The sequence below is a fragment of the Bufo bufo genome, chromosome 6 (genome assembly GCF_905171765.1).
Source record: "Bufo bufo chromosome 6, aBufBuf1.1, whole genome shotgun sequence".
NCBI lineage: Eukaryota > Metazoa > Chordata > Amphibia > Anura > Bufonidae > Bufo > Bufo bufo.
The window spans coordinates 233,658,103-233,683,407 of NC_053394.1; the positions used below are offsets into that span (position 1 = coordinate 233,658,103).

General features: G+C 43.0%; 1 protein-coding gene across 1 annotated transcript in view; it reads left to right on the forward strand.

Annotated features, from left to right (window-relative positions):
- CHAT (choline O-acetyltransferase) overlaps positions 1-25,305 on the forward strand; it is a 91,794-nt gene that overhangs the window by 20,020 nt on the left and 46,469 nt on the right. Inside the window, exons 5-7 of the mRNA XM_040438407.1 lie at positions 11,737-11,917; positions 15,651-15,828; positions 23,155-23,324. Coding sequence (XP_040294341.1) covers positions 11,737-11,917; positions 15,651-15,828; positions 23,155-23,324 — 529 coding nt within the window. The remainder of the gene's footprint in view (positions 1-11,736; positions 11,918-15,650; positions 15,829-23,154; positions 23,325-25,305) is intronic.

Below are 25,305 nucleotides of genomic sequence, written 5' to 3' on the forward strand. Positions count from 1 at the left end.
ACCTATTTTTCTCAATCAAGTACGCAATGCTTTTTGGCCATATGAACGTATCCTAAGGCAGATTGCAATGTATATCACGCTGCAATTTAAAGAGAACCCGTCACCAGGGCATGCAATGTAATTAGCAGTAAGTTATAGAGCAGAATTTGCTGAGCAGATGGAGATTTGGTTTTGTGGGAATGGATTTCGCAAACTATGTAATTCAATCACTTTCTAAACTCAGTAGTCTTGTCGGCCATCTTATCATTAATTGACAGCTATCTCTGTATACAAATAGGGAATGCTACCAATCACTGATAAGCTTGGCCACGTGGCTACTCGGCTCATAATGAGCCTTAAAGGGATTGTCCCACGAAAAATATTCTACAGTTTTCAAAGCAGCACCTAGATCTGAATACTTTTGTAATTGCATGTAGTTGAAAATTTTGCATAGCCAGTGAGCTATTCGATAAAATGGATTAGTATAGCGCCACCTGCTGTTTTTTCTTTTTCTTATTTATTTGTCCAGCTTTCATCCTTCAACTGGCTCCGTCTCCTTACCACAACCCTTCCTCCTTAAATGTGTGATAACCTACATCTATGATGGCTAGCCTGTGGAACTCTAGATGTGGTAAAACTACAACTCCCAAGATGTACACTTGCTTGGCTCAGAACTCCATAGAAATGAATAGGGCGTGCTGGGAGTCGTAGTTTCACCACAGCTGGAGTGCCGGAGGTTATCCATCACTGGCATACATGCTGATCACTGGCAGGAGTGCTCCCTCTACCTTTCCACCTACATAGGTTCTGGTTAATAATGAACCGATGAGCAGGGCTGTAGCAACCAGCGCTGATAGTAAGTATACAGGAACATAATACACTTAGGGTCCGTTCACACGTCCGCAAGTGTTTTTCGGTCCGCAAATTGCGGATCCGCAAAACACGGACACCGGCCATGTGTGTTCCGCATTTTGCAGACTGCACATGGCCGGCACTTTAAATAGAAATGCCTTTTCGTGTAGACGGACAAGACTAGGACATGTTCTATTTTTTGCGGAATGGAAGTGCGGATGCGGAACAGAAGTGAGGATGCGGACAGCCCACTGTGTGCTGTCCGCATCTTTTGTGGCCGCATTGAAAATGAATGGGTCTGGATCCGTTCCGCAACGTTGCGGAACAGATCCGGAACCATTTTGCGGATATGTGAATAGACCCTTACTGTCAACTGCAGCCCCGCTCCTCTCCCTATCTTCCCAACTCTAACCAGAGACATGCTTGGAAAGCAGAGAGGAACGCTCCTGTTCGCAAACAGCACTGACGTCAAATAAACTGCAGGGAAGCATGTAAAATTAAGGAAGGTATATTACACATTTAGGGAGGCAGGGCTGGGTTAAGACTGGGGCATGGAGACCAAAGGCAGGATGAAAAGCCTGCCTCTACACATTCAGTTTTTTAGCATCTTTAGGCCTCATGCACACGTGTTCCGTTCCGCAAAATGGGGTTCCGTTGTTCCGTGATCCGTTTCCGTTTTTGTTTCCGTGTGTCTTCATTTATTTTTGGAGGATCACCAGACATAAAGGAAAGTAAAAAAAAATCTAAGACAGGTTTGCCATGCAAATGATAGGAAAAAAACAGACGCGGACGCGCGGACACGGATGACAATCTTGTGTGCCTCCGTGTTTTTTAGCGGTCCCATTGACTTGAATGGGTCCGCGAACCGTTTTCCGCGGAAATAATAGGACAGGTTATATCTTTTTGACGGACTGGAACCACGGATCACGGATGCGGATGACAAACAGTGCATTAGCCGAGTTTTCAACTGACCCATTGAAAGTCAATGGGTACGCAGAAAATCACGAAAAACGGAACAACGGAATAAAACAAAGGTCGTGTGCATGAGGCCTTAGAGTTGAGTAAAACACTGAAGACAGATTCTCCTTAGCACCCTTCAGTTAGAGGGTTGCAAAAGCCAGACATTACACACAGTTTTCTAATAAAAATGAACATACTTCCCAAATAACGTTTATTAAAAAAACATACTCAGAAATTAAATACAGTTACAATTTAAGCCCCCTCATCAAACCCTCCATACTAAGACCATCCTCGCTGACAAGGATTATGTGGATTGGGCTTCATCTGCTCCAACAGTTACAATAACAGATCCTTCATGTGGGAGCCTTACACCCATTTATAGATTCTGTATACCATACTAGATAAGAGCAGAAGACTCTTTATAATTATAATAGGGATCATTATTCTTGCAATATCAATAACATATAATTGTCATTTCGTTTTTAATGTGTAGGGACAGTGATTTAACAAGTTTTCTAATATACTTTATTATTAATTTATTATGTTGACTTATATTAGAAAACTGCCTCTAAAGTGTTTTCCTTGAGCAACACTCTAAGTGAGTGCTGGTAAGAAAATGCCATCCTCAGTGTTCTACTATAAAAATTGAAAGAAGATACAAGGAATCATCGTGGATGATAGGTGCGTGTCACCGAGGATCCTGGCCTCGGTGGAGTAAGAGCCAGTTTTCATGTGTCAGCAGCAGTTGCTGTTTAACACTTTGCTATTTAGAATGGCTGTAAATAGCTGATCCAGGACGGCTCTTACTGGGAGTAGTCAAAGTGCTGGGTGGGTGACTGCTCCCCACGTTCCAGGCCGGGTTTTGTCAGGCCTATAAAAAAAAACTGCCAGCCACTGTTTTTTGAGCTATCTGGGTGTGAACTAACACCAATACTGCATAGCTCCCAAAATTGTGAGCCAATAAACATACAATAAGAGTCTATGCTCATGTATTATCACCATGCAAACAATAGTAACATAAATGCCTATGGTAAAAAATTAAATATAAACCAATAAAAATCACCAGGCCGCATATGAAATATCCACATGAGAACCATACTAATATACAAGTGTAAGGGAGACATCACAAACACATAATATGTGTCACGGATGGTGTACAGGGAAACAAGACAATACAATATAATCTATGAGTCACTGGATCCACAACTAAGGAACAAAAGGGAGACCCCTGCATGAGACCTGCCACTCTCCCTGACTGCTCAGCCTATGCGAACACCCCAAAGGTGGATGGGCGCATATCCACGTACCTCGACTATCTTACAGCTGAAGACCCTACAATAGTGAGGGGAAAAGACCACCGGCCCCCTACACAGACACGGAGGGAGCCAGGGTCACCTGGATCCAGCAAACAGAAAATCACAAATACATAAACAGTACTTATCTTGCAGACGACTGGGAACTAGGAAAGGCATGCACACACACTCCAGGAAGTTGTATAAGCCGCAACCTAATGCATCATGGGGAGGAACTTATAGGGAAGCAATCAGTCCAACTGCATGACAGCTGAGATAGGCTAAAGAGATGAGGAACTGAAATTAAAACAAAGAAACTCAAGGAGGAGGTTCTGGACGGCTCCTGTCAGAGCTTCTCAGCTGTCTGGTTGTGACAGTACCCCTCCCTCTACGAGTGGACTCCGGACACTCAGAGCCCACCTTCTCAGGATGGGACCTATGGAAAGCCCTGATGAGACGAGTGGCCTTAATGTCCGTCACTGGGACTCACATCCTCTCCTCAGGACCATAACCCTCCCAATGAACGAGGTACTGGAGGGAACCGCGGACAAGACGAGAATCCACAATCCTAGAGACCTGAAATTCAAGATTTCCATCAACCATAATCGGAGGAGGAGGCAAAGGCGAGGGTACAATAGGTTGAACATAAGGTTTCAATAAGGACTTATGAAAAACATTATGGATCTTCCAAGTCTGAGGAAGATCAAGACGGTAGGCAACAGGATTGATGACAGACAGGATCTTGTAAGGCCCAATAAACCTAGGACCCAACTTCCAGGAGGGAACCTTCAATTTGATATTTTTGGTAGACAACCACACCAGATCACCAACATTCAGGTCCGGACCAGGCACACGTCTCTTATCCGCCACACGCTTATATCTCTCACTCATGCTCTTTAGATTATCCTGAATCTTTTGCCAAATAGATGACAAAGACGAGGAGAATCTGTCCTCATCAGGTAAACCAGAAGACCCCTCTCCCGAGAAAGTCCCAAACTGCGGATGAAACCCATATGCACCAAAAAATGGTGACTTATCAGAGGACTCCTGACGACGGTTATTTAAAGCAAACTCAGCAAGGGACAAAAACGAACACCAATCCTCCTGATTCTCCGCCACAAAACAGCGCAGATATGTCTCCAGATTCTGATTGACGCGCTCCGTCTGGCCATTCGACTGCGGGTGGAAAGCAGAAGAGAATGACAACCGAACCCCCAAGCGAGAACAGAAAGCCTTCCAGAATCTGGAAACAAACTGCGTGCCCCTATCAGAGACTATGTCTGAAGGGATACCATGCAATTTGACAATGTGGTCAATAAATGCCTGCGCCAGCGTCTTAGCATTGGGCAAACCAGGAAAAGGGATGAAATGCACCATTTTGCTAAAACGGTCCACCACCACCAGAATGACAGTCTTCCCCGAGGAACGAGGCAGGTCCGTTATGAAGTCCATGGACAGATGTGTCCAAGGACGGGAAGGAATGGGTAAGGGAAGGAGAGACCTGATGGCCGTGAATGAGGAACTTTGGCACGAGCGCAAGTCTCGCAGGCTGCCACAAAACCCTCAACCGACTTACGAAGCGCAGGCCACCAGAATCTCCGAGCGATGAGATCCAATGTGGCTCTTGCCCCCGGGTGCCCAGCAAGGACCGTATCGTGGTGTTCCTTAAAAATCTTGTGTCTTAAAGTGAGAGGCACAAACAACCTCCCAGGAGGACAAAGATCAGGAGCCTCCGACTGGGCTGCCTGCACCTCTGCCTCAAATTCAGGAAAAAGAGCAGAGACCACCACACCTTCAGCCAAAATGGGACCCGGGTCTTCAAAATTCCCACCTCCCGGAAAACAACGTGACAGGGCATCTGCCTTCACATTCTTAACCCCAGGGCGGAACGTGACAACAAAATTAAACCTTGAAAAGAACAAAGACCATCTGGCCTGTCTCGGGTTTAGACGCTTGGCTGACTCCAAGTAGGCCAGATTCTTATGGTCAGTAAACACGGTAATAGGGTGTCTGGCTCCCTCTAGCCAATGGCGCCATTCCTTAAAAGCTAACTTCATGGCCAACAACTCCCTATCTCCCACATAGTAATTTCTCTCTGCGGAGGAGAGTTTCTTCGAGAAAAAGGCACACGGTCGCCATTTGGCAGGAGAGGAACCCTGAGACAAGACCGCACCCACACCCACCTCAGAAGCATCAACCTCAACTATGAAGGGTAAAGAAATATCAGGTTGTACCAGGATGGGAGCGGAAGCGAAACTCTCCTTGATATTAGAAAGGCCTTACGCGCCTCTACCGACCAGGAAGAAAAATCTACCCCCTTTCTGGTCATATCAGTGAGTGGTTTAACAACAGAGGAATAATTCAAAATAAATTTCCTGTAATAATTGGCAAAGCCCAAAAAACGCATCAGCGCCTTCTGATTCTCAGGAAGCTCCCACTCAAGCACAGCGCGGACCTTCTCGGGGTCCATGCGAAAACCAGAAGCGGAGACAAGAAACCCCAGAAATTGGATTTCTGGAACCGCAAACACACATTTTTCCAGTTTCGCGTATAATTTATTCTCCCGCAGGATGAGCAAGACCTGACGTAAGTGTCTCTTATGAGTCTTGAAATCAGGAGAAAAAATCAAAATGTCATCCAAATACACTAATACAAATTTTCCCATTAAATGATAAAAAATGCTGTTCACGAAATGCTGAAAAACGGCTGGGGCATTCATCAAACCAAAAGGCATAACCAAATTCTCAAAATGGCCCTCAGGGGTATTGAAAGCCGTCTTCCATTCGTCTCCTTCTCTGACCCTGACCAGGTTGTATGCCCCTCTTAGGTCTAATTTGGAAAAGACTTTAGCCCCAACAACCTGGTTAAACAGGTCCGGAATTAGAGGAAGCGGATAAGGGTCACGAATAGTGATACTGTTCAGCTCCCTGAAATCCAGACAAGGTCTTAAAGAACCATCTTTTTTCTTAACAAAGAAAAAACCAGCGGAAACAGGTGACTTCGAGGGTCGTATGTGTCCTTTTCTCAGACTCTCAGAGATATAAGCACGCATAGCGACCCTCTCAGGTTGAGAAAGATTGTATAAACGAGATTTAGGCAGCTTGGCGCCTGGGATGAGATTAATAGGGCAATCGTACTCCCTGTGCGGAGGCAAATCCTGAACTCCACTCTCAGAGAAGGCATCCGAAAATTCAGAGAGGAAAGGTGGAACAGTCTTAGTAGAAACCTCAGAAACAGATGTCATGAGGCAATTCTCTCTGCAAAAGTCACTCCAACCATTTATTTGCCTCGCTTGCCAATCAATGGTGGGGTTATGTTTAGTGAGCCAGGGTAGCCCCAACACTAGAGGAGTAGGCAAACCGCTAAGGACAAAACATGACACATACTCAACATGAGCATCACTCACAATTAAACGGATATTGTGAACTATGCCCTTTAATGATTTCTGAGAAAGTGGAGCGGAATCAATAGCAAAAACAGGAATATCCTTTCCCAAAGTGCATACCTGGAAACCATGAGTTATTGCAAATTGATTATCAATGAGATTGACAGCTGCTCCACTATCCACAAAAATCTCACAAAAAATGTTTTTGCTTTCTAGCGCCACCCTAGCAGGCAGGACAAAACGGGAACTACAAGCAAACGGAAAACCTTCAATTTCCGCCTCAACCCTGCCAATAGTAACAGACAGAACATTTTTAAAAGATTTTTTCCTTTTTGTTTCTTTATTACTCTCAGAAAACTGCCTGAATCTCCTAGAGGGACACACATTTGCCAAATGATTTATACCTCCACAACAAAAACAAACCCTCCCATGCGGGCTGAATCTTCTATTGTCTGAAGCAATCAACCCCAGCTGCATGGGCTCCTGCTCAGAAGGGGCTGACAGCGACTGAGACCCCTGCGCACAGAATGGGACCGCTGCACTGTCCCGGGACTGAGCATGACAGGAAGGAGAGATCTCTCCTCTCTCTCTAAGACGCCTGTCAATACGAACGGACTGAGACATAGCAGAATCCAAGGAGGTAGGTCTCTCATGAAAGGCAAATGCATCTTTCAATCCTTCTGAAAGACCATGGCAAAATTGACTTCGGAGTGCAGCATCATTCCAACCAGTATCAGCTGCCCATCTCCGAAATTCTGAGCAGTATATCTCTGCGGATTGTTTACCCTGGCATAACAGACGTAGTCTAGACTCAGCCAGAGCAATACGATCCGGATCATCATATATCTGGCCCAGGGCTAAAAAGAATTCATCCACTGAATGGAGAGGCCGTGCCCCCTCCGGCAGCGAAAAGGCCCAGGACTGAGCGTTACCCCTGAGCAGCGATATAATGATCCCCACCCTCCGTTCCTCATCACCAGAGGAATGGGGAAGAAGGCGAAAATGGAGTTTGCAAGCCTCTCTAAAACGCACAAAATTCTCACTACCCCCGGAGAACGTATCCGGGAGCGAGATCTTAGGCTCAGAACAAACTCCATGAACGCAAGCTGAACCGGTCACTTGAAACTGAGAAAAAGTCTTACGGAGATCAGCTACCTCTAATGAAAGACCCTGGAAGCGTTCAGCCAAAAGTGAAACCGGATCCATGCTTGAGACGGTTTTGGGCGGCTTATAATGTCACGGATGGTGTACAGGGAAACAAGACAATACAATATAATCTATGAGTCACTGGATCCACAACTAAGGAACAAAAGGGAGACCCCTGCATGAGACCTGCCACTCTCCCTGACTGCTCAGCCTATGCGAACACCCCAAAGGTGGATGGGCGCATATCCACGTACCTCGACTATCTTACAGCTGAAGACCCTACAATAGTGAGGGGAAAAGACCACCGGCCCCCTACACAGACACGGAGGGAGCCAGGGTCACCTGGATCCAGCAAACAGAAAATCACAAATACATAAACAGTACTTATCTTGCAGACGACTGGGAACTAGGAAAGGCATGCACACACACTCCAGGAAGTTGTATAAGCCGCAACCTAATGCATCATGGGGAGGAACTTAAAGGGAAGCAATCAGTCCAACTGCATGACAGCTGAGATAGGCTAACGAGATGAGGAACTGAAATCAAAACAAAGAAACTCAAGGAGGAGGTTCTGGACGGCTCCTGTCAGAGCTTCTCAGCTGTCTGGTTGTGACAATATGGCAGAATCCATTACCCATGCTGTGCTTCCTCCGGGATGGCGCAAGCCCCTACCTGCGTTTCGGCGGACCTTCGCCTGGGGGTGACGTCATCACAGAGGAGCAAACATTAAATATCCTAGCTGGCCAATCATGACGTCCTGGCAAGTAATCACAAGATTGTAGATACCTGTATGTAAGCGCCATGCGCAGCCAGTCTTATTGACATAACCTGTCGAATGGCAGAATGCTTGGGTGTATAGGGAGAGGCATTAACAGTAGAAAGAGGGAGGTGCTCATGCCGCTCTACAGAGCACTAGTGAGACCTCATTTGGAGTATTGTGCTCAGAACTGGAGACCATATCTCCAGAAGGATATAGATACTCTAGAGAGAGTTCAGAGAAGAGCTACTAAACTAGTACATGGATTGCAGGATAAAACTTACCAGGAAAGATTAAAGGACCTCAACATGTATAGCTTGGAAGAAAGACGAGACAGAGGGGATATGATAGAAACTTTTAAATACATAAAGGGAATCAACAAGGTAAAAGAGGAGAGAATATTTAAAAGAAGAAAAACTGCTACAAGAGGACATAGTTTTAAATTAGAGGGGCAAAGATTATAAGTAATATCAGGAAGTATTACTTTACTGAGAGAGTAGTGGATGCATAGAATAGCCTTCCTGCAGAAGTGGTATCTGCAAATACAGTGGAGTTTAGGCATGCATGGGATAGGCATAAGGCCATCCTTCATATAAGATAGGGCCAGGGGCTATTCATAGTATTCAGTATATTGGGCAGACTAGATGGGCCAAATGGTTCTTATCTGCCGACACATTCTATGTTTCTATGTAGGTCACGTGACGGTAAGTCACATGACCGCGAATGCAGACTCGTGATGATCACGCCAATACCGCGATACCATGATCGTGGAAGTGCTGATGGCATCAACTACAAATCAGCGCATGCACAGGCCCGACACATCGCCATAGAAAACCCAAAAGCTTGCTATGCGGTGCACAATATATAAAGTGGACGTAGCAATCAATTAAAAATTATAAAAGAAAAGGGGGAAAGAAAAGAAGGAAAAGAAAAGAAAAAGAGGGGCTGATCATGCAAAAAGGAAAACGTGAAAGTGACCACAGCACCATACGATAAAAATAAAAAATAAAAATAAAGTGAGAAAACAACAATTGATTAGTGAAAACACATGATTATTGACAATGTAATTAGATATGATAATAATAGTGCATGATTAGAAAATATACAAGAAATATCAAAAAAAAGTATTCCATCATTTTGCATCACTGGTGACAAATAAATCCTATAAAAAATATATATAAATAAATGATAAAAAATTATAATAATTTTTTTTTTTTAACCTAATGAAAATATAAATATAAAAGGTGAAAAAATATTAGTGCATGATTACTAATCCCTACAATAATAGATGAAAAAATTAGGACAACTCGTCCTAATCAAGCATCCAAATGGGGTGAATATAAAACTGTAACACCAATACTGTAACTGAACTGTCGTACTGTGTACTTCAGGGGCGTTGCTAGGTCAAAACATTTGGGGCCTGGGGCCCTGATGTTTTGACACAGGCCCCGAAAGTACTACCTGCCTGTTAGATATAACTGTATTGACGTCCTTAGGACAGCAATACAATTGAATCTTTTGCACTGCAAGAGCTGAAGGACCTGTGATGACATCACAGGTCATGTGATCAGTTCTAAATGCAGTAGCTGAAAAGGACCTGGGATGATGTCACCATCATGTGACCAGTGCAGGAGAGGATGGCTTAGCAGTGAAGAGAAGCCCTGGGAAGAGGCTGAGGTAAGGTCTGCTACATAAGGAAAGGTAAGTGAAGATTACTCAGTGTGAGAGGCAGAGCAATATTGGGAGTTGTAGTTATTTAACTGGGACTGTATGTTAGGGCTGAAGGGAGGGAAGTTATTTACATGGGACAGTGAGGTGGAGTTACATGGGACTGAAATTTGGAAGTGGCTGAGGTAGGGTGATGTTATTTGCATGGGACTGTATGTTGAGGGGTAATGTTATTTATATGGGACTGTATGTTAAAGGCAGCTGTGGGAGGGAGTGATACTATTTACATGGGATTGAATGTTAAGGGGTAATGTTATTTACACGGGACTGCATGTTGGAGGTGGCTGGGGAGGGGGTGATTTTAATTACATGGGACTGTATGTTGAAGGTGTCTGGGGGAGGGAGTGATGTTATTTATATGGGACTGAATATTGAGGAGGTGATGTTATTTACATGGGACTGTATGTTGAAGAAGGCTGGGGAGGGGTTGATGTTATTTACATGGGACTGTATATTGGAAGGGCAGGAGAGATACTGTGATGTTATTTACATGGGACTGTATTTTAGAGGGGGCTGTAGATAGAGAGGGATGTTATTTACATGGGACTGTATATTGGAGGGGGCTGGAGTGATGGTGTGATGGTATTTATATGGGACTCTATGACGGAGGGAGGGAAATAGTGTTATTTACACGGGACTGTATGGCGGAGGTGCTGAGGAATTATAATTTCTGAGGACACTAAACGAAGAATTATAACTACAGGGGGCACTGCAGGCGGCATTATAAATATTGGGGGCGCTTCAGGGCGAGCATTATAACAGTAGGGGGCAGTATAAATACTGGGGGCACTGTGGGGGCATTTTAAATCCAGGGGACATTAGGCGTTCTTATTTCTACTGGGGGCTCTATAGGTGTGACTTATAGATCAGCCTTATTACTACTGAAGGTCTGTAGAGAGCTTTATTACCACTTGGGGGACAATAGGGGGGCCTTATTTCTACTGGGGGCTCTGTGAGGGTATTATTAATACTGGAGGGCTCTTCTACTAATGGAGGCACTCTTGGGAAGCATTATCACTGCTGGGGGCACTGTAGGGGGCAGTATTACTAATGAGGGCATTCTAGAAGGGAATAACTATTGGTGGGACTATGAGGAGTACTATTACTATGGGGGGCACTCATTTTTCTTCAGGATATAATTGGGGGTACAGAAAAGTGAGGAAGCTAAGATGTCCGTGTGTCACACTCTGCAGAGAAGAGGCGGCTGAGAAAAGTGTCCGGACCGAATGGAGAAGATGATGACAGAGAAGATCTACATCAGAGGAGACGTCACCTGGGAGGCCCTGGATGTGAGAGGTATGTGCTGCTGTATAGCAAGTACAGTAAAATGTCTTCAGTGCTAGTGTTTGCAGGGGGAGGATGCGGTTGTTCAACTTAGAGAATTGGGCCATATGCATTGGTGCTTGGGCCCCGGATCTTTTGAGACCCTAGCAATGCCCCTGGTGTACAAGTGTGAATAAACACTGAAGTTTTGAGTTATAAACTGGTCTTTGCCTCTATACTGTGTCCACTGGTCCTGACTACCAGAGCGAGTCCCCACAATATCTAAAACAAAATGTGCATTTCACTAAAAGAGGGACTATCTGACCTGTTCTCTATCTGACCTGCTCTCTACCTATTTTTGTTCAATGTTTTAGGCATGCTCTACCTGTAGATTATGCTCGAGGTCAGCTGTCTGGACAGCCTATGTGCATGAAGCAGTACTATGGGCTATTCTCTTCTTATCGTCTTCCAGGGGCAACAAAGGATACACTTGTGGCTCAGGAAAGCAGTATCATGCCAGAGCCAGAGCACATTATTGTTGCTTGTAACAACCAGGTAAGTTCCTTTGTTCATGTATAACCGAAATAAAAAAATATGCCCCAACAACTGTGTCAATTGGGGACATAGCTAAAGGCTCATAGGCCCTGGTGCAAGAGTTCAGCTTGAGCCCCCCTTCCCTCAGTGCTTTGTGGCCAGGGGCAGGGAATCACATAGCTTTCGTGCTGCCTTACTGAAAAACTGAAACGGCAAACCCCCCCCATGCCAAAATATTGACCTAACCCCTTCCCTAAAGCCAGAGGTGTAACTTCTTATGTGGCACAAGGATTCTTGGGCCCCCTCAGGCTCCTGAGCCCAGTAGCGATTGCTACCTCAGCCCCCCTATAGCTACGCCCCTGGTGTCAATGCAACTTTTACTATTTCTGTCAGTATGTGAGAAGTACTGTACAATATAAATTTCGTCTTGGATTATAAAATTGCAATATTGCAGAGTGGATATGGTGCATAAACTGTAGACTGGTTTAGGGCTGAAACGATTGCAAAATAAATTCTTGATGCAAATTTTTGTGTGACCTGTGATTGGTCACTGCTAGTGTTGATTGAGCACCAAAGTGCTCGGGTGCTCTGGTGCTCGAGTAGAAGACTTTGGGATGCTCAGTTGCTCTACCGAGCACCCGACCACAATGGAAGTCAATGGGAGAACCAGAGCATTAAACCAGGCACCCCCTGCTCTGAAGAGTGGAAGTGTCTGGTTCATAGGAAAAGGTCAGAAATTGATGGAAACACCACTGAAATGGTACGGGAACAGCATAGGGAGGATGTCTGGATGCATCTTGGACTCCCAAACCGAAGATAAAATCGATTTTAGAGGAAATATTGATAGGAAACATTCTTTCCTGTATATTTACTTGTATATAAAGTGCAAGTGCTGCCAAAAAGCACAAGGAAGAGGCACTCCGATACAACCTGTATATCACATAAAGGAGGGCCTCATTCACACTGTGGTACAATTGCTCAGGTAGTGGGATTCCTACACTCATAAAGCCTATGCACTAAGTGAAAGCCCTGCCAAAAATTACAATGAACCGGCACTCCAATACACCCTTTATTACACATAAAGGAGGGCATCATACACACCCTTGAAAAATTATGATTGATGGCCTGCTGGTGACCCTCAAAAACATTAGTGGCGAGAGCCTGCTGCTGATCTGACCATCTAAAACATTAGGGGTGAGGGTCTGCAGCTGAGCTGACCCTCTAAAACATTAGGAGCGAGGGCCTGCTGCTGATCTGACCATCTAAGGCTAGTTTCACACTAGCATTTTTCTTTTCCGGTGCTGAGTTCCGTCTTAGGGGCTCAAATCTGGAAAATAACTGATCAGTTTTATCCCCATGCATTCTGAATGGAGAGCAATCCATTCAGGATGCATCCAGTTCAGTCTTTTTTACTGATCAGGCTTTTCAGAAAACCGTAGCATGTTGTATTTTTACCTTTGACTGAACGCCGGATCCGGCATTTTTCCCGATGACTTGCATTAATGCCGGATCCAGTGCCTTGTGTTCCGTCAAACCGGATCCGGCTTTTGCATGTTAAACCCGAAAAATGTCCATAAATAAATGGCGGATCCATTTTTTCCAATGCATTTTTTCATTGTGATCAGAATCCTGATCAGGATTCAAATGTAATCCGTTTTCACACATTTTTCCGGATCCGGCGGGCAGTTCCGGCGATGGAATTGCCCGCCGGATTCAAGCAACGCTAGTGTAAAAATACCCTAAAAATATTGGGGGTGAGGGTCTGCTGCTGAGATGACCATCTAAAACATTAGGGGCAAGGGCCTGCTGCTGATCTGACCATCTAAAACATTAGGGGTGAGGGTCTGCTGCTGAGCTGACCCTCTAAAACAGTGGTCCTCAACTTTTTTTTGCGCCAAGGACCAGTTTCAAGCAAGACGATTTTACCAGGGACCGGGTGGGGGGTGGGGTTCTTGGGCAGGGCTTATGGGGTGGGTGGGGCTTAGGGGTGCTGGTCGGCACTGACTGATTCACGAACATAACAAAACACAAGGTGCATCCCCCATTCACACTAGTTATTAACCCCTTCAGCAGTATTCACAGTATTTATTTCCCCCTTTCAGCAGTCCCCACTTAACAGTAGTTATTAACCCCAGAGACCTCCACTCTATACCCTCCACAGAGACCTCCACACTATACTTCCCACAGAGACCTCCACACTATAGAGAATCAGAGTCAGGGTTTGGGCAGAAGTCTGTACACCAACAGACAAACATAACAGCACACCTTTGCAGGAACTAAAAAGCTAGTATAATCTATTGCTAAGGCACCTTCCCCTAGGAAAAGGTGCCTTAAGTACCCTGATGTGTCCAGACACAGACTGAGAACTAGGATTTGTGTGAGTGCTGGCCCATTAAGAGCTGTATAGACAACAGGGAGAGGCCACTGCCCGTAAGGAGCAGGCTGCAGCCTGCAAGGAGAACAACACATGGGATTCCAGCATCTGGACTTGCTGCTGTGGAGCAGAAGAAGACCAGTGGGCCCAGCAGCAGGGTGAGTGGAGAGGTGCTTGTGCCCGCCTGGAGGAGAGTGACAGCGGTGTGCATGGGGCATTGACATAGCAGTATGCAGCTGCTCAGCCATGTTATGAAGATTCAAATTTTTTGTGCTGATATTAATGGCAAAGGAGGTTTGGAACCTTGCAAGTCAGCAGAGCTCTAGCGACTTTTATGCACTATGTACCTCAGCAATCGGCAACCCAACTCTTTAACTTTTACACGCACTTTGTAATAATAACACTCATAGTTGATCATGGAACATCTAGAAGGGAAGAAAGTTCACAAACTGACGTGTGGCATCCTATTACAGTACCATGCTCCATTTCATTGAGCTCTTATAACCCAATCTTTCCCAAATGTTTTTAAAGGCATACTGCATGGTTAGGTGCTTGATATTATGCACTTGTGGCGTTTTAGTAACGGCCGTCACAAAGCTGTTTTTAGAACCAAGGTCTTTGGGACTATTCACATGGCCGTTTTTTGAACGGTCAGTGAATAGCAGCCATCAAAAAATAGGAAATGTGCTATTTTTGCCAATTTTCACAGAAATATGGATCTCATTGAACTCACTGGGCTCGTTTTTAATAGGCAAATAGACAGAAGTACACCGTCTAATGGCCATTAAAAACGGGTTTAAGTGTCTTTCAGGGATAAAAAAAAAAATAGTCACCTCATCCACTTGAACACACTTGACACTCGCTCTGCACTGGAGGAAACTAGAAGGACCTGATAGTCCCAGCAAAATTGGTGCTGCTATGCAGAGGCCTTTTTTCTACTGGAAGCACAGTACCCCACAGGGGGTACTGTGGGGGCATTTTATATACAGAAGGGGTTTGGATGCTAAAAAAAAAAAAGGAAATTCATCCATTGTTCATGGCCGTTTTAAACAGCCATTAAAAATGGATGCATAACAGATGCAAAGAGCCCATTAAAATGTACAAACGGACAGAAATGGATGCAGACATGGATACAGAATGACTGTGAAGAACTGACAAGACGGTTTTTAATGGTGTTTTTTTTCCACTGTCATGTGAATATAGCCTAAGAGGCATGTCTGCCCATATAGTGTAGATAGATGATAGATAGATAAACATATAGATTCGGGGAACACATGCACATATCACAAGCTGCTGTTATTAGGCATCCAAACAGGATGCATGGTGAAAAATCTGTCACAGTATACACTTTTTATACTTTACCTCCATTTGTTTCCACAGTTTTTTGTGTTGGATGTTGTTATTAACTTCCGCCGTCTCAGCGAAGGTGACTTATTCACCCAGCTTAGGAAAATTGTTAGAATGGCAGAAAATGAAGATGAGCGCCTTCCGCCAATTGGACTACTGACATCAGATGGAAGAACTGAATGGGCACAAGCTAGGGAGGTGTTAATAAAAGGTAAGCTGTTGTTCAAAGCTGTATCTGAAATGTCAAAATCTGTCGCTATGACAGACTTAGGCTAAGTTCACACGAACGTGCGTGACCCGTGGCCGTATTGCGGCCCGCAAATCGCGGGCCGCAATACACGGCCACAGTTCCGTGTGAATTCCGCATCACGGATGCAGACCCATTCACTTCAATGGGTCCGCTAATCCGGAATCGCGGAACGGCCGCACGGGACGGGACCCCTCGGAGGCACTACGGAGTGCCTCCTGGGGTTACGTCCCGTTGTTCCGTTCCGCTAAAAGATAGAACAAGTCCTATCTTTTCGCGGAACGGCCGGATCGCGGACCCATTAAAGTGAATGGGTCCGCGATCCGATGCGGCTGACCTACGGCCGGCGAACAAGCATTGCGGCCCGCTATTTGCGGGCCGCTTCACAGGCACGGGTCACACACGTTCGTGTGAACCCGGCCTTAGACAAATATAGCACTAAACAAAGTGCCTAATTGGGGGATGAAAAGAATGAAAGCCTGTTTCTGTAGAGCCAAAGCAGTGATCTCAAGCCATGACCTCTGCCAGATGATGGCTTGAGGAGCATATGGTACTGTCTATGCTCTAAATAAACAGAGGGGTCGTAGAAAGTGCCATGTAATCCTTCTCAGATAATTTATAGGAGACAGGGAACGTGATAGCAACATGTCCTCTTTAAGGCTAGAGTACAGGTAAGGATTCTTGTACACCAGCGAGTTTATAAAACAAACAGCACCTTCAGTGAAAACTGACCCACTAAAGGGGAATTTATCATGAGGGGAAAATTTGAAGTCAATTTGGAGTACTTTACAGTATGCCACATTTACCAAATGTCTCATGTTATTTGATGAACTTGTCTTATACTTAAACCTAACACTTTTGTCTAGAGAAACTACTCCGCTTAAGACGCCAGTGTTAATAACCCCTGTGCTTGTGGTGGATCCACTGAAGTTATGTAGAGGCGCCAGCCTTTACATAACTTTGTGCATCCACCGCTGGTCTAAATACACGCAAGTTTCCTTGCTGGCGTAGATCTAGAACATTTTCTACGCCTAAAACATACATATAAAATGCTAAATAAGACGGGCCTGCCGACCCGCCCCCTTCCCCATCCACACTACGCCCTCTTTTTTAGACCTGGCGTGATCAGGGAAAAGTTGCAGATTGCGGTGCAAATGACCTTTGCACCGCAATCTGTGACACATATATATAAACTGGCGTATATCAATTAGCAAATGACCCCATACTTTTTATCTGCTTCATCTGTGCTTGCTGAAAAACCACGGCAAACTGTGGGGCAGCTCATGGGTATGTTCACACAACAGATTCTGAAAATCTACCTGCAAAATTCCAATCAATGGTTGTTTACTTCAATACAAAACCTAATTTACAGCCTGTGATCTTTGGTGCGCATCTGCGCCAAAAAACATGCAGAAAACGCACAACAACCACATGGACATATATAGAGCTGTTTTTAATGCTTCCCTTTCATTTCAATGAGCGATTCAGTGAAGATCACACCCCAAGATAGATGCTATTTTTTTATTTTCCACCCTTTGTTCTACATGGGAAAAAAAAGTAAGTGCTGTCTCCCATTGAAATGAACGGGGGCTGTTTAGAGGTGTTTTCTGGCTGATTTCAAGGTGGAAATGCTCCGAAATCAGCTTCAAAATGTAAGTGAGAAATGGCCCTAAGAGTACTGCCACACAACAGGTTTTTTAATGCAGTTTTTTAAGCCAAAATCTGGCGTATCTCATCAAAGAGAGAAAGTACTAAGGAAAGATGCTACCTGTACTACCTGACTGCACTCTTGGTCTTGGCTTCATAAACTGAATGTGTGGCAACACCCTAAAGCCTCATTCACACGTCAGTGTTTTGGTCAGTGATTTCCATCAGTGAGTGTGAGCCAAAACCAGGAGTGTAGGCAACACAGACATAAGGTATGAGGGAAAGATCTGCACCTGTTCTGTGTTTAGAGCCACACCTGGTTTTGGCTCAAAATCACTGATGGAAATCACTGACTGAACGCTGACGTTTGAATGAGGTATAAGGCTTTCATTGCTAATTAAAGAGCATTTCCACATAGAATGGCTCTTTAAAATGTATGTCCATTTTCAATGCAAAAAAGAAACCAGAGTATATCTCTTCTTTGACACATGGAGGCTAATCATTATAACAGTAACAGACCATATCAAAACTAGAATCCATGACTGCATCCAAATGAGTAATTGGTACTTCAAGAAAACCACAGCCAAAATCTTCCCTTTGTAATTTAAAAATCTTTCCTACCACATTTTAGTAGCTTGAGGTGCACCTCTCAGAGACTCAGGCCACCTTCAGCTGGGAAAGAACCTTTGCTCCTTACCTTTTCTACATCCTCCCTAGTTTTACATACCTTATTTTTAAACTATATAAAATGCACTTAACCATAAGATGTTCTTATGTTTCAAAGGAGAAAAATCAGGAAAAAAAAATTCATTAGACCTCAGATTAGACCCCTAATCTTCTTCAGACGTCAGATCAGACCTCCAATCTTCATAAGACCTCAGATCAGACCCCCAAATCTGACCCAAAATCTTCACCAGACCTCCAAATCAGACCCCTCATATTCATCAGACCTCATATCAGACCCTGAATCTTCATTAAACTCCCAAATCAGAATAACCAATATAATCATCAATCAGATTAAAAACAATGCTTGGAAATATACACAGTATTACCCAAAAAACTAAGACACACATGCATTATCAAAACATATTTTATTGAATGACATTATTAAGAAGACAACATGTAAATAAATAAATGTATGAAGTATATAGCAGCAATGCGGTTAGCGCTGCGAAAAAGCAGCTCCCCAGCAGGTACACATAGGTCCCCCCTAGGAGTAACCTATATGGCTATTGACATAATACATGAAAAAGACATAAGGGACTGCTCCAAAAATAAAGGAGGAAGTACACTCCAACTAACAATACAGGTAAGACTGCAGAGGTTACATGAACCCAATAGGTGAAAGAGGTTACAGTACGGAAAACCAAATGCATATATTCCAACCCAAATACAGCCAAATAGCAGAAAATACCTGATAAATATTGAGTAGGAAGATCAAGCCTGAACCCGCAGGGAGCGCACCCCGACGCGCGTTTCGCTCCGCTTCCTAAAGGGGCGTTAACCGCATTGCTACTATATACTTATTCATACATTTATTTATTTACATGTTGTCTTCTTAATGATGTCATTCAATAAAATACACTGCCTGTCCAAAAAAAAAAGTCGCCACCTGCATTTAACTAAGCAAATAGTCATGACCCTCCTATTGGATAATTACTGCATGGGTGATTATCTTTCAGCTGGCCATAAGTTATTCGACCCCAACTGGTGCAATGAGTTGCTTCTCATTTCTTAAGCAACCATGTCGAAAGACACATCTCGTGGTCATGGAAATGATGTTAGTCTGTTTGAGAAGGGTCAAATAATTGGCATGCATCAAGCAGAGAAAACATCTAAGAAGATTGCAGAAACGACTAAAATTGGGTTAAGAACTGTCCAACGCATTATTAAAAACTGGAAGGATAGTTAGGACCCATCGTATTCGAGGAAGAAATGTGACGGGGGGAAAAATCCTGAATGATCGTGATCGGCGATCACTTAAACATTTGGTGAAATCAAATCGAAGAAAAACAACAGTAGAACTCAGAGCTATGTTTAATAGTGAAAGTAAGACCATTTCCACATGCACAATGCGAAGGGAACTCAAGGGATTGGGACTGAACAGCTGTGTAGCCGTCAGAAAACCACTAATCAGTGAGGCAAACCAGAAAAAAAGGCTTCGATTTGCTAGGGAGCATAAAGATTGGACTCTGGAGCAATGGAAGAAGGTCATGTGGTCTGATGAGTCCAGATTTACCCTGTTCCAGAGTGATGGGCGCATCAGGGTAAGAAGAGAGGCAGATGAAGTGATGCACCCATCATGCCTAGTGCCTACTGTACAAGCCTATGGGGGCAGTGCTATGATCTGGGGTTGCTGCAGTTGGTCAGGTCTAGGTTCAGTAACAGTATGTGCTCCAAGAATGAGGTCAGCTGACTACCTGAACATACTGAATGACCAGGTTATTACATCAATGGATTTTTTCTACCCTGATGGCACAGGCATATTCCAGGATAACAATGCCAAGATTCATCAGGCTCAAATTGTGAAAAAGTGGTTCAGGGAGTATGAGACATCATTTTCACACATGTATTGGCCACCACAGAGTCCAGACCTTAACCCCATTGAGAATCTTTGGGATGTGCTGGAGAAGGCTTTGCGCAGCAGTCAGACCATCATCAATGCAAGATCTTGGTGAAAAATGAATGCAACACTGGATAGAAATAAATCTTGTGACATTGCAGAAGCTTATCGAAACAATGACACAGCGAATGCGTGCCGTAATCAAAGCTAAAGGTTTTTTTTTGGTGGCGACTTTTTTTTTTTTGCACAGGTTTATGTTATGATAATACATGTGTGTCTTTGGGTTTTTGGTAATACTATCCCAAATCAGAATCCCAATCTTCATTAGACTCCAAAATCAGACGCCCCAATGTTTATCAGACCTCAGATCAGACAAAAAAAAATATATAACTCTCCTGCTCCTTACCTCTCCTGCTCCGGACAGCACTGCCTAACAGGAGATCCAGCACACCCTTCCTGTTGCACTGCAGAGTGAGCGCTTACGTACACTATGTCCTGATGCTGTACACTATCAGGACACAGCACCTGAAGAAGACCAGAGAGTGCCGAGTAATACCAGCGCTAGCAACAATACACTCACTGCTCTCTGGTCCTACTGTACTAATGAGCGCTTCACTTGATAAGACGGGGAAAAAAGTGCATCTTATAGAGTGAAAAATATGTGAAATCATTGATTGCAACTTACAAACAATTTCTTATGGAAGCATAGTAGTAGTCTGAAATCCATCAGAGGCTAGTCTTACTTGTAGTTCTCAGATTGAAAGGTTGTCATTATGTTTTCTTACATATCAGCCTGAAGAGAACGTTTTGGAACCATTTAATTCATAAAACAAGCATAAACAGGTTAACCAGTAAAAGTCATCTATATAGAAATTAAATTTTTGCACAAAAAGTGGAATAGTTAGGGATCTGGTAATGAAGAATCCAAATAGTAAATATGTCCATATATAACCGCAGCATGAAATTCCACATTTTCTTTAAGCTACAGTAGTTAAATCAAGCCCTTATTTTTACAAAGTACCTACAGCTCATTTGTTAACATGACAAGCTACAACCTACAAAATAAGGGTAAGCTTGGTGAATGATGAAAAAGCAGAGTGTAAGTGAACTAAGGACAAAGAGTTAAATAAATGATGAACAAGGTATTTATTTACCACATTTACCAACTGATCCATAGTGTATTCGAGGCATGCAATGACCTACTGATTCCCCTTTAATGTAGGTTTAAGAATCTCACATATCCATTTTAATACATACCAACTGGTAATATCTAGTAAAATACAATTAACAGCAACTAGAGGAACAGAAAAGCACTAAGTTATTTTATATTGTAGATGATCGAGTAAAACCTACTAATAAGCATAAAGAAAAGTCATAGTAACTTAAAAATAAGAAATCCATGTGTAGCTCATAATGGGTCAGTAACAAAACTGTGAAAGCCCTATTACAATAATTCTAACACTTTTTTATATAGTGCCAACATATTCCACAGCTCCAGTAGGAAGAGCAAGAAGTGCACATACAAAAATGACAAATATTATTGACCATTTCTATTAGAATGAAATAAAAGCAGAGATGATCCTGCCTATTGAAAATTACAATCTGTTAGGTACAAAGTGCTGATATTGCCTGGGAATCAGTAAAGCTGGATATAAACATTTGATCTATGTTGGCTGAACCAAACAATTTTGGCGTGTTCAGCCAACTATTCAAGTCTATAGTGTTCTCTCCACTCTCCCTTAAGGCTAAAGGTCAAAGGCTGACTGGAAGGGAGATAAGGACTGGGCATTTTGGATTTCAAAATGAAGTCTTTTTAGTGTTGTTTGGCAGTGGCTTTCATCCCTTTCCCCAATCATCACATATGCCCGGGAGTCATGACAGACATCGGTATCGGCCAAACGAGAGTTCAGTCAACAGTTATCTCATGTGTATGGCCAGACTAAGTTATAAGTACAAAGAAGGAGTATAAATAATGCTACCTGGATAATACACATAAAAGTTATACTCTGCTATGCTGCATTTAACAACGTTAGGATGTGTTTACATGTTTTTTTCTGTGGGAATTTTGGTAAGGATTGCAAATCCTAAGAACAATCCAAGACTTGGTAGACCACCAAAACTGCTACCACCAGATAAACTCCCAGTTTTCATAAGAAATACAGTATCAACGGCTTTCTAACTTTACATTAGAAAAAGTGACACCGATTTTTTGTCCTCCAATATAAGAAGACGCTATTTGTTTTAAAGTACAGTATGTGCAGCCGTAAATAACCCATTACTGACAAAAGGATAGGGATAAAAAGGCAAAAATCAACTTGAACACTGAAAGTGGACATGTGAAATGTGGACTAATCCTGTTCATAATTCGAGATTTCAGACTTGTCGTTCATGGATTGTCTGTGAAGATTGTCGTCTGATACGTGAGAAGTCAAATGACAGTTCGGACAAAGTGATCAATCGATCTCTGGGATGATCTGTGGCCTAGACTAGGCTTCTATTGATGGGTGCAGATTTGTGGTTCGGCCTAAATGACTTTTTAATGACAGCACCCAAATGCGAAAACAGATCAACATTAGACAGATATCTGCCATGACATATCTGTCACACCCGTTTGTGTCACAAAAAGGTGCTAATGGTTGTCAGAAAATGGGCTACTTTGGCTTTTTCAGCCATCCAAAATCTATAGTGTATAACTATGTTAACAGGTTGTCCAGGATTAGAAAAGCATAGTTCCTTTCTTCAGAAAACAGTGTCACATCTGTCCATGGGTTATGTCTGGTATTGCAGCTCAGTTAAGTCTAAGCTGAAATACCACACACAAAATGTGGACAAATGTGGTGCTGTTAATGGGAAAAAGCAACCATGTTCTATTAATACTACGTTGTGGACTTATGAGTCTAAATTGGAGACCTTTGGAAATGAACTAAGGCAGTATGTAAAGGAAAGAAAAGGATGAAACTTTTTAAACTGTGCCTGTAACTGTCAGTCAAGCGTGGTGAACAGTGCAGGCAAGTGTGGAGACATTTTGCTTCTACTTCCATGGTCACCTTCACCGTCTTTTTCTAACATTTATTTTACAGATTCCACAAACCGTGACTCTCTAGATATGATTGAGCGGTGTATGTGTCTAGTCTGCCTGGATTCACCAACAGGGCTAGAGCTTAATGAAGCCAACAGGGCGCTGCAGATTCTTCATGGAGGAGGGTATGACAAAAATGGAGGCAATCGATGGTATGACAAACCTATGCAGGTAATTTCATATTTTAGAGGTCCACTAATATCTTGTGCTGCATTAACTATAATGGGTATAACCAAGAATCTGGTCTCCAGCACATTCAGCCATCTTCCCATTATTTCATATGCAGCTATTTCAGAATAAATGGTACTACTTTAAAAAAAAAACTAATGTGCTTTTATATATGTTTCATCTTTGTCAACCATTTCATTCTGGACTTTGTTCAGATATGTAATAAACAAAAAGCAAATACGCAGATGTTTCAAGACAAATATGCATATAGCAAAATGGACCACAGAGAATTTATGTGGGAAAAGAACCACTTCCATCTGTTCTCAGCTCCAAAATTACAAAAGTAATCAGATAAGATCCCCTTAGACCTTTTGTTTGCTAGGGTATTGGCTCATGTACAGTATATGAAAGCTCATTAAAATGAGAAAGATTTCCTTTTCCTAACCTATGAAAAACACATCTAATTTTCTCTGGATCTATTAATTTTCTCTTGTGGAGATTAAATTGTACATGATGTAACACATTTAAACTTACAAACTTGCACACTATGATACATTTACTTTATGAAACTTTGAATAATTAATCACATCTCACATACGGTATGACCTTGCATGTACCTGTTTTTAGAGGGTCGTGATGGGATTTGCCGGCTATAGACAACTTTGCACTGAAAATTTTTGCTATTTAAATGCAAAATAAAAAATAAATCCTAAATAGTCTTAATTAAACTCTGGTACATAGCTGGCTATTCCGCTACATCTGACTGCACACTGCTCCTGGCTGTGTTAGCTTTTTGTGCTCTCTTCTCTCAGTATTTGAGACACTAGTAGGAGGAATGTGTCCAAATCTTCAGAGGCAGTCCAAGTTCTTTTAAAAAGAGGCCCAATCTCTGTTAAGGAACCAGACAATGTTATTTGAAATTCTAGTGCAACATCAGCTTAACTTTTGAATACATGGTGGCAAATAGTTCCAAAATATATTGTTAAAGGTATGTGCAGAGGCTTAAAATTGATGACCTATCATCAGTATCAGATCAGCCGGGGGGGTGGGGGGCGGTCCGACTCTCTATAATTAGAGTCAGCAGCGCTCAAACAACGCTACCTCTTCAAACAGCTGATTGGCAAGGGTGTTGGGAGTTCCCCGCTAAAATGATATTGATGACCTATCCTGAGGATAGGTCATAAATATTAATCCACTGCACAATCCATTTACTTTAACTCTAGAACATTCACTCTGTAATGCAGGAGAAGTACTGTTGCGATTGTACCCTTCTGCTCTACCAGTCCAATCAACTCCCAACTCCAACAGTTTTAGTGGCTACCTGAAAACACATCTTTACAGGATGGCCTATTATATCCCCTAATTACTCTAATCCAATTATGAAGCTTTTCCTCCACACAATATGCTCTCCTTTTCTTCTATCCCTACGAAGAAATTTCACAGAGCAATGTCTGCGCTATCTCACTGTCCGGCATCACCATCAAGCCTTATGTAGGCCTGCATTGATGCTGGACTCCTTCTCCTGCAGGTAGATGGCAAGCACACTATACCACCTGGTGGCCAACAATTCTGGCAGAACTTGGCGGCACTACTGGATACAGCAGCCCAATAACCATCACAAGTTAGATAGGCAACATTTTAGAACAAGCAAGCGGTACAAGTAGGGGAATATATATACAGACAACAGTGGGGGGCACTCCAACAGGGCAATAACAAATAGAAGAAGGAACACCATGGAAGGAGGGGGAACTAGGGCTATCCCCCATTACGTATTACTGGGAATATTACAGGACACGGGGCAGACATTCTGTGTTAGGTCCCTAAATCTACATTAAATTATTCAGACAACAATAGTGTTGCAAGTTTTTATAGATTCTCCCAATGCTGCCAATTTAATAAAAAAAAAATATAAATTTTATTCCATCCTAACTTAAAATAAATTCAGTGATATTAAAGTGCAAGTCTATTCTTTTCAATGTTGTCC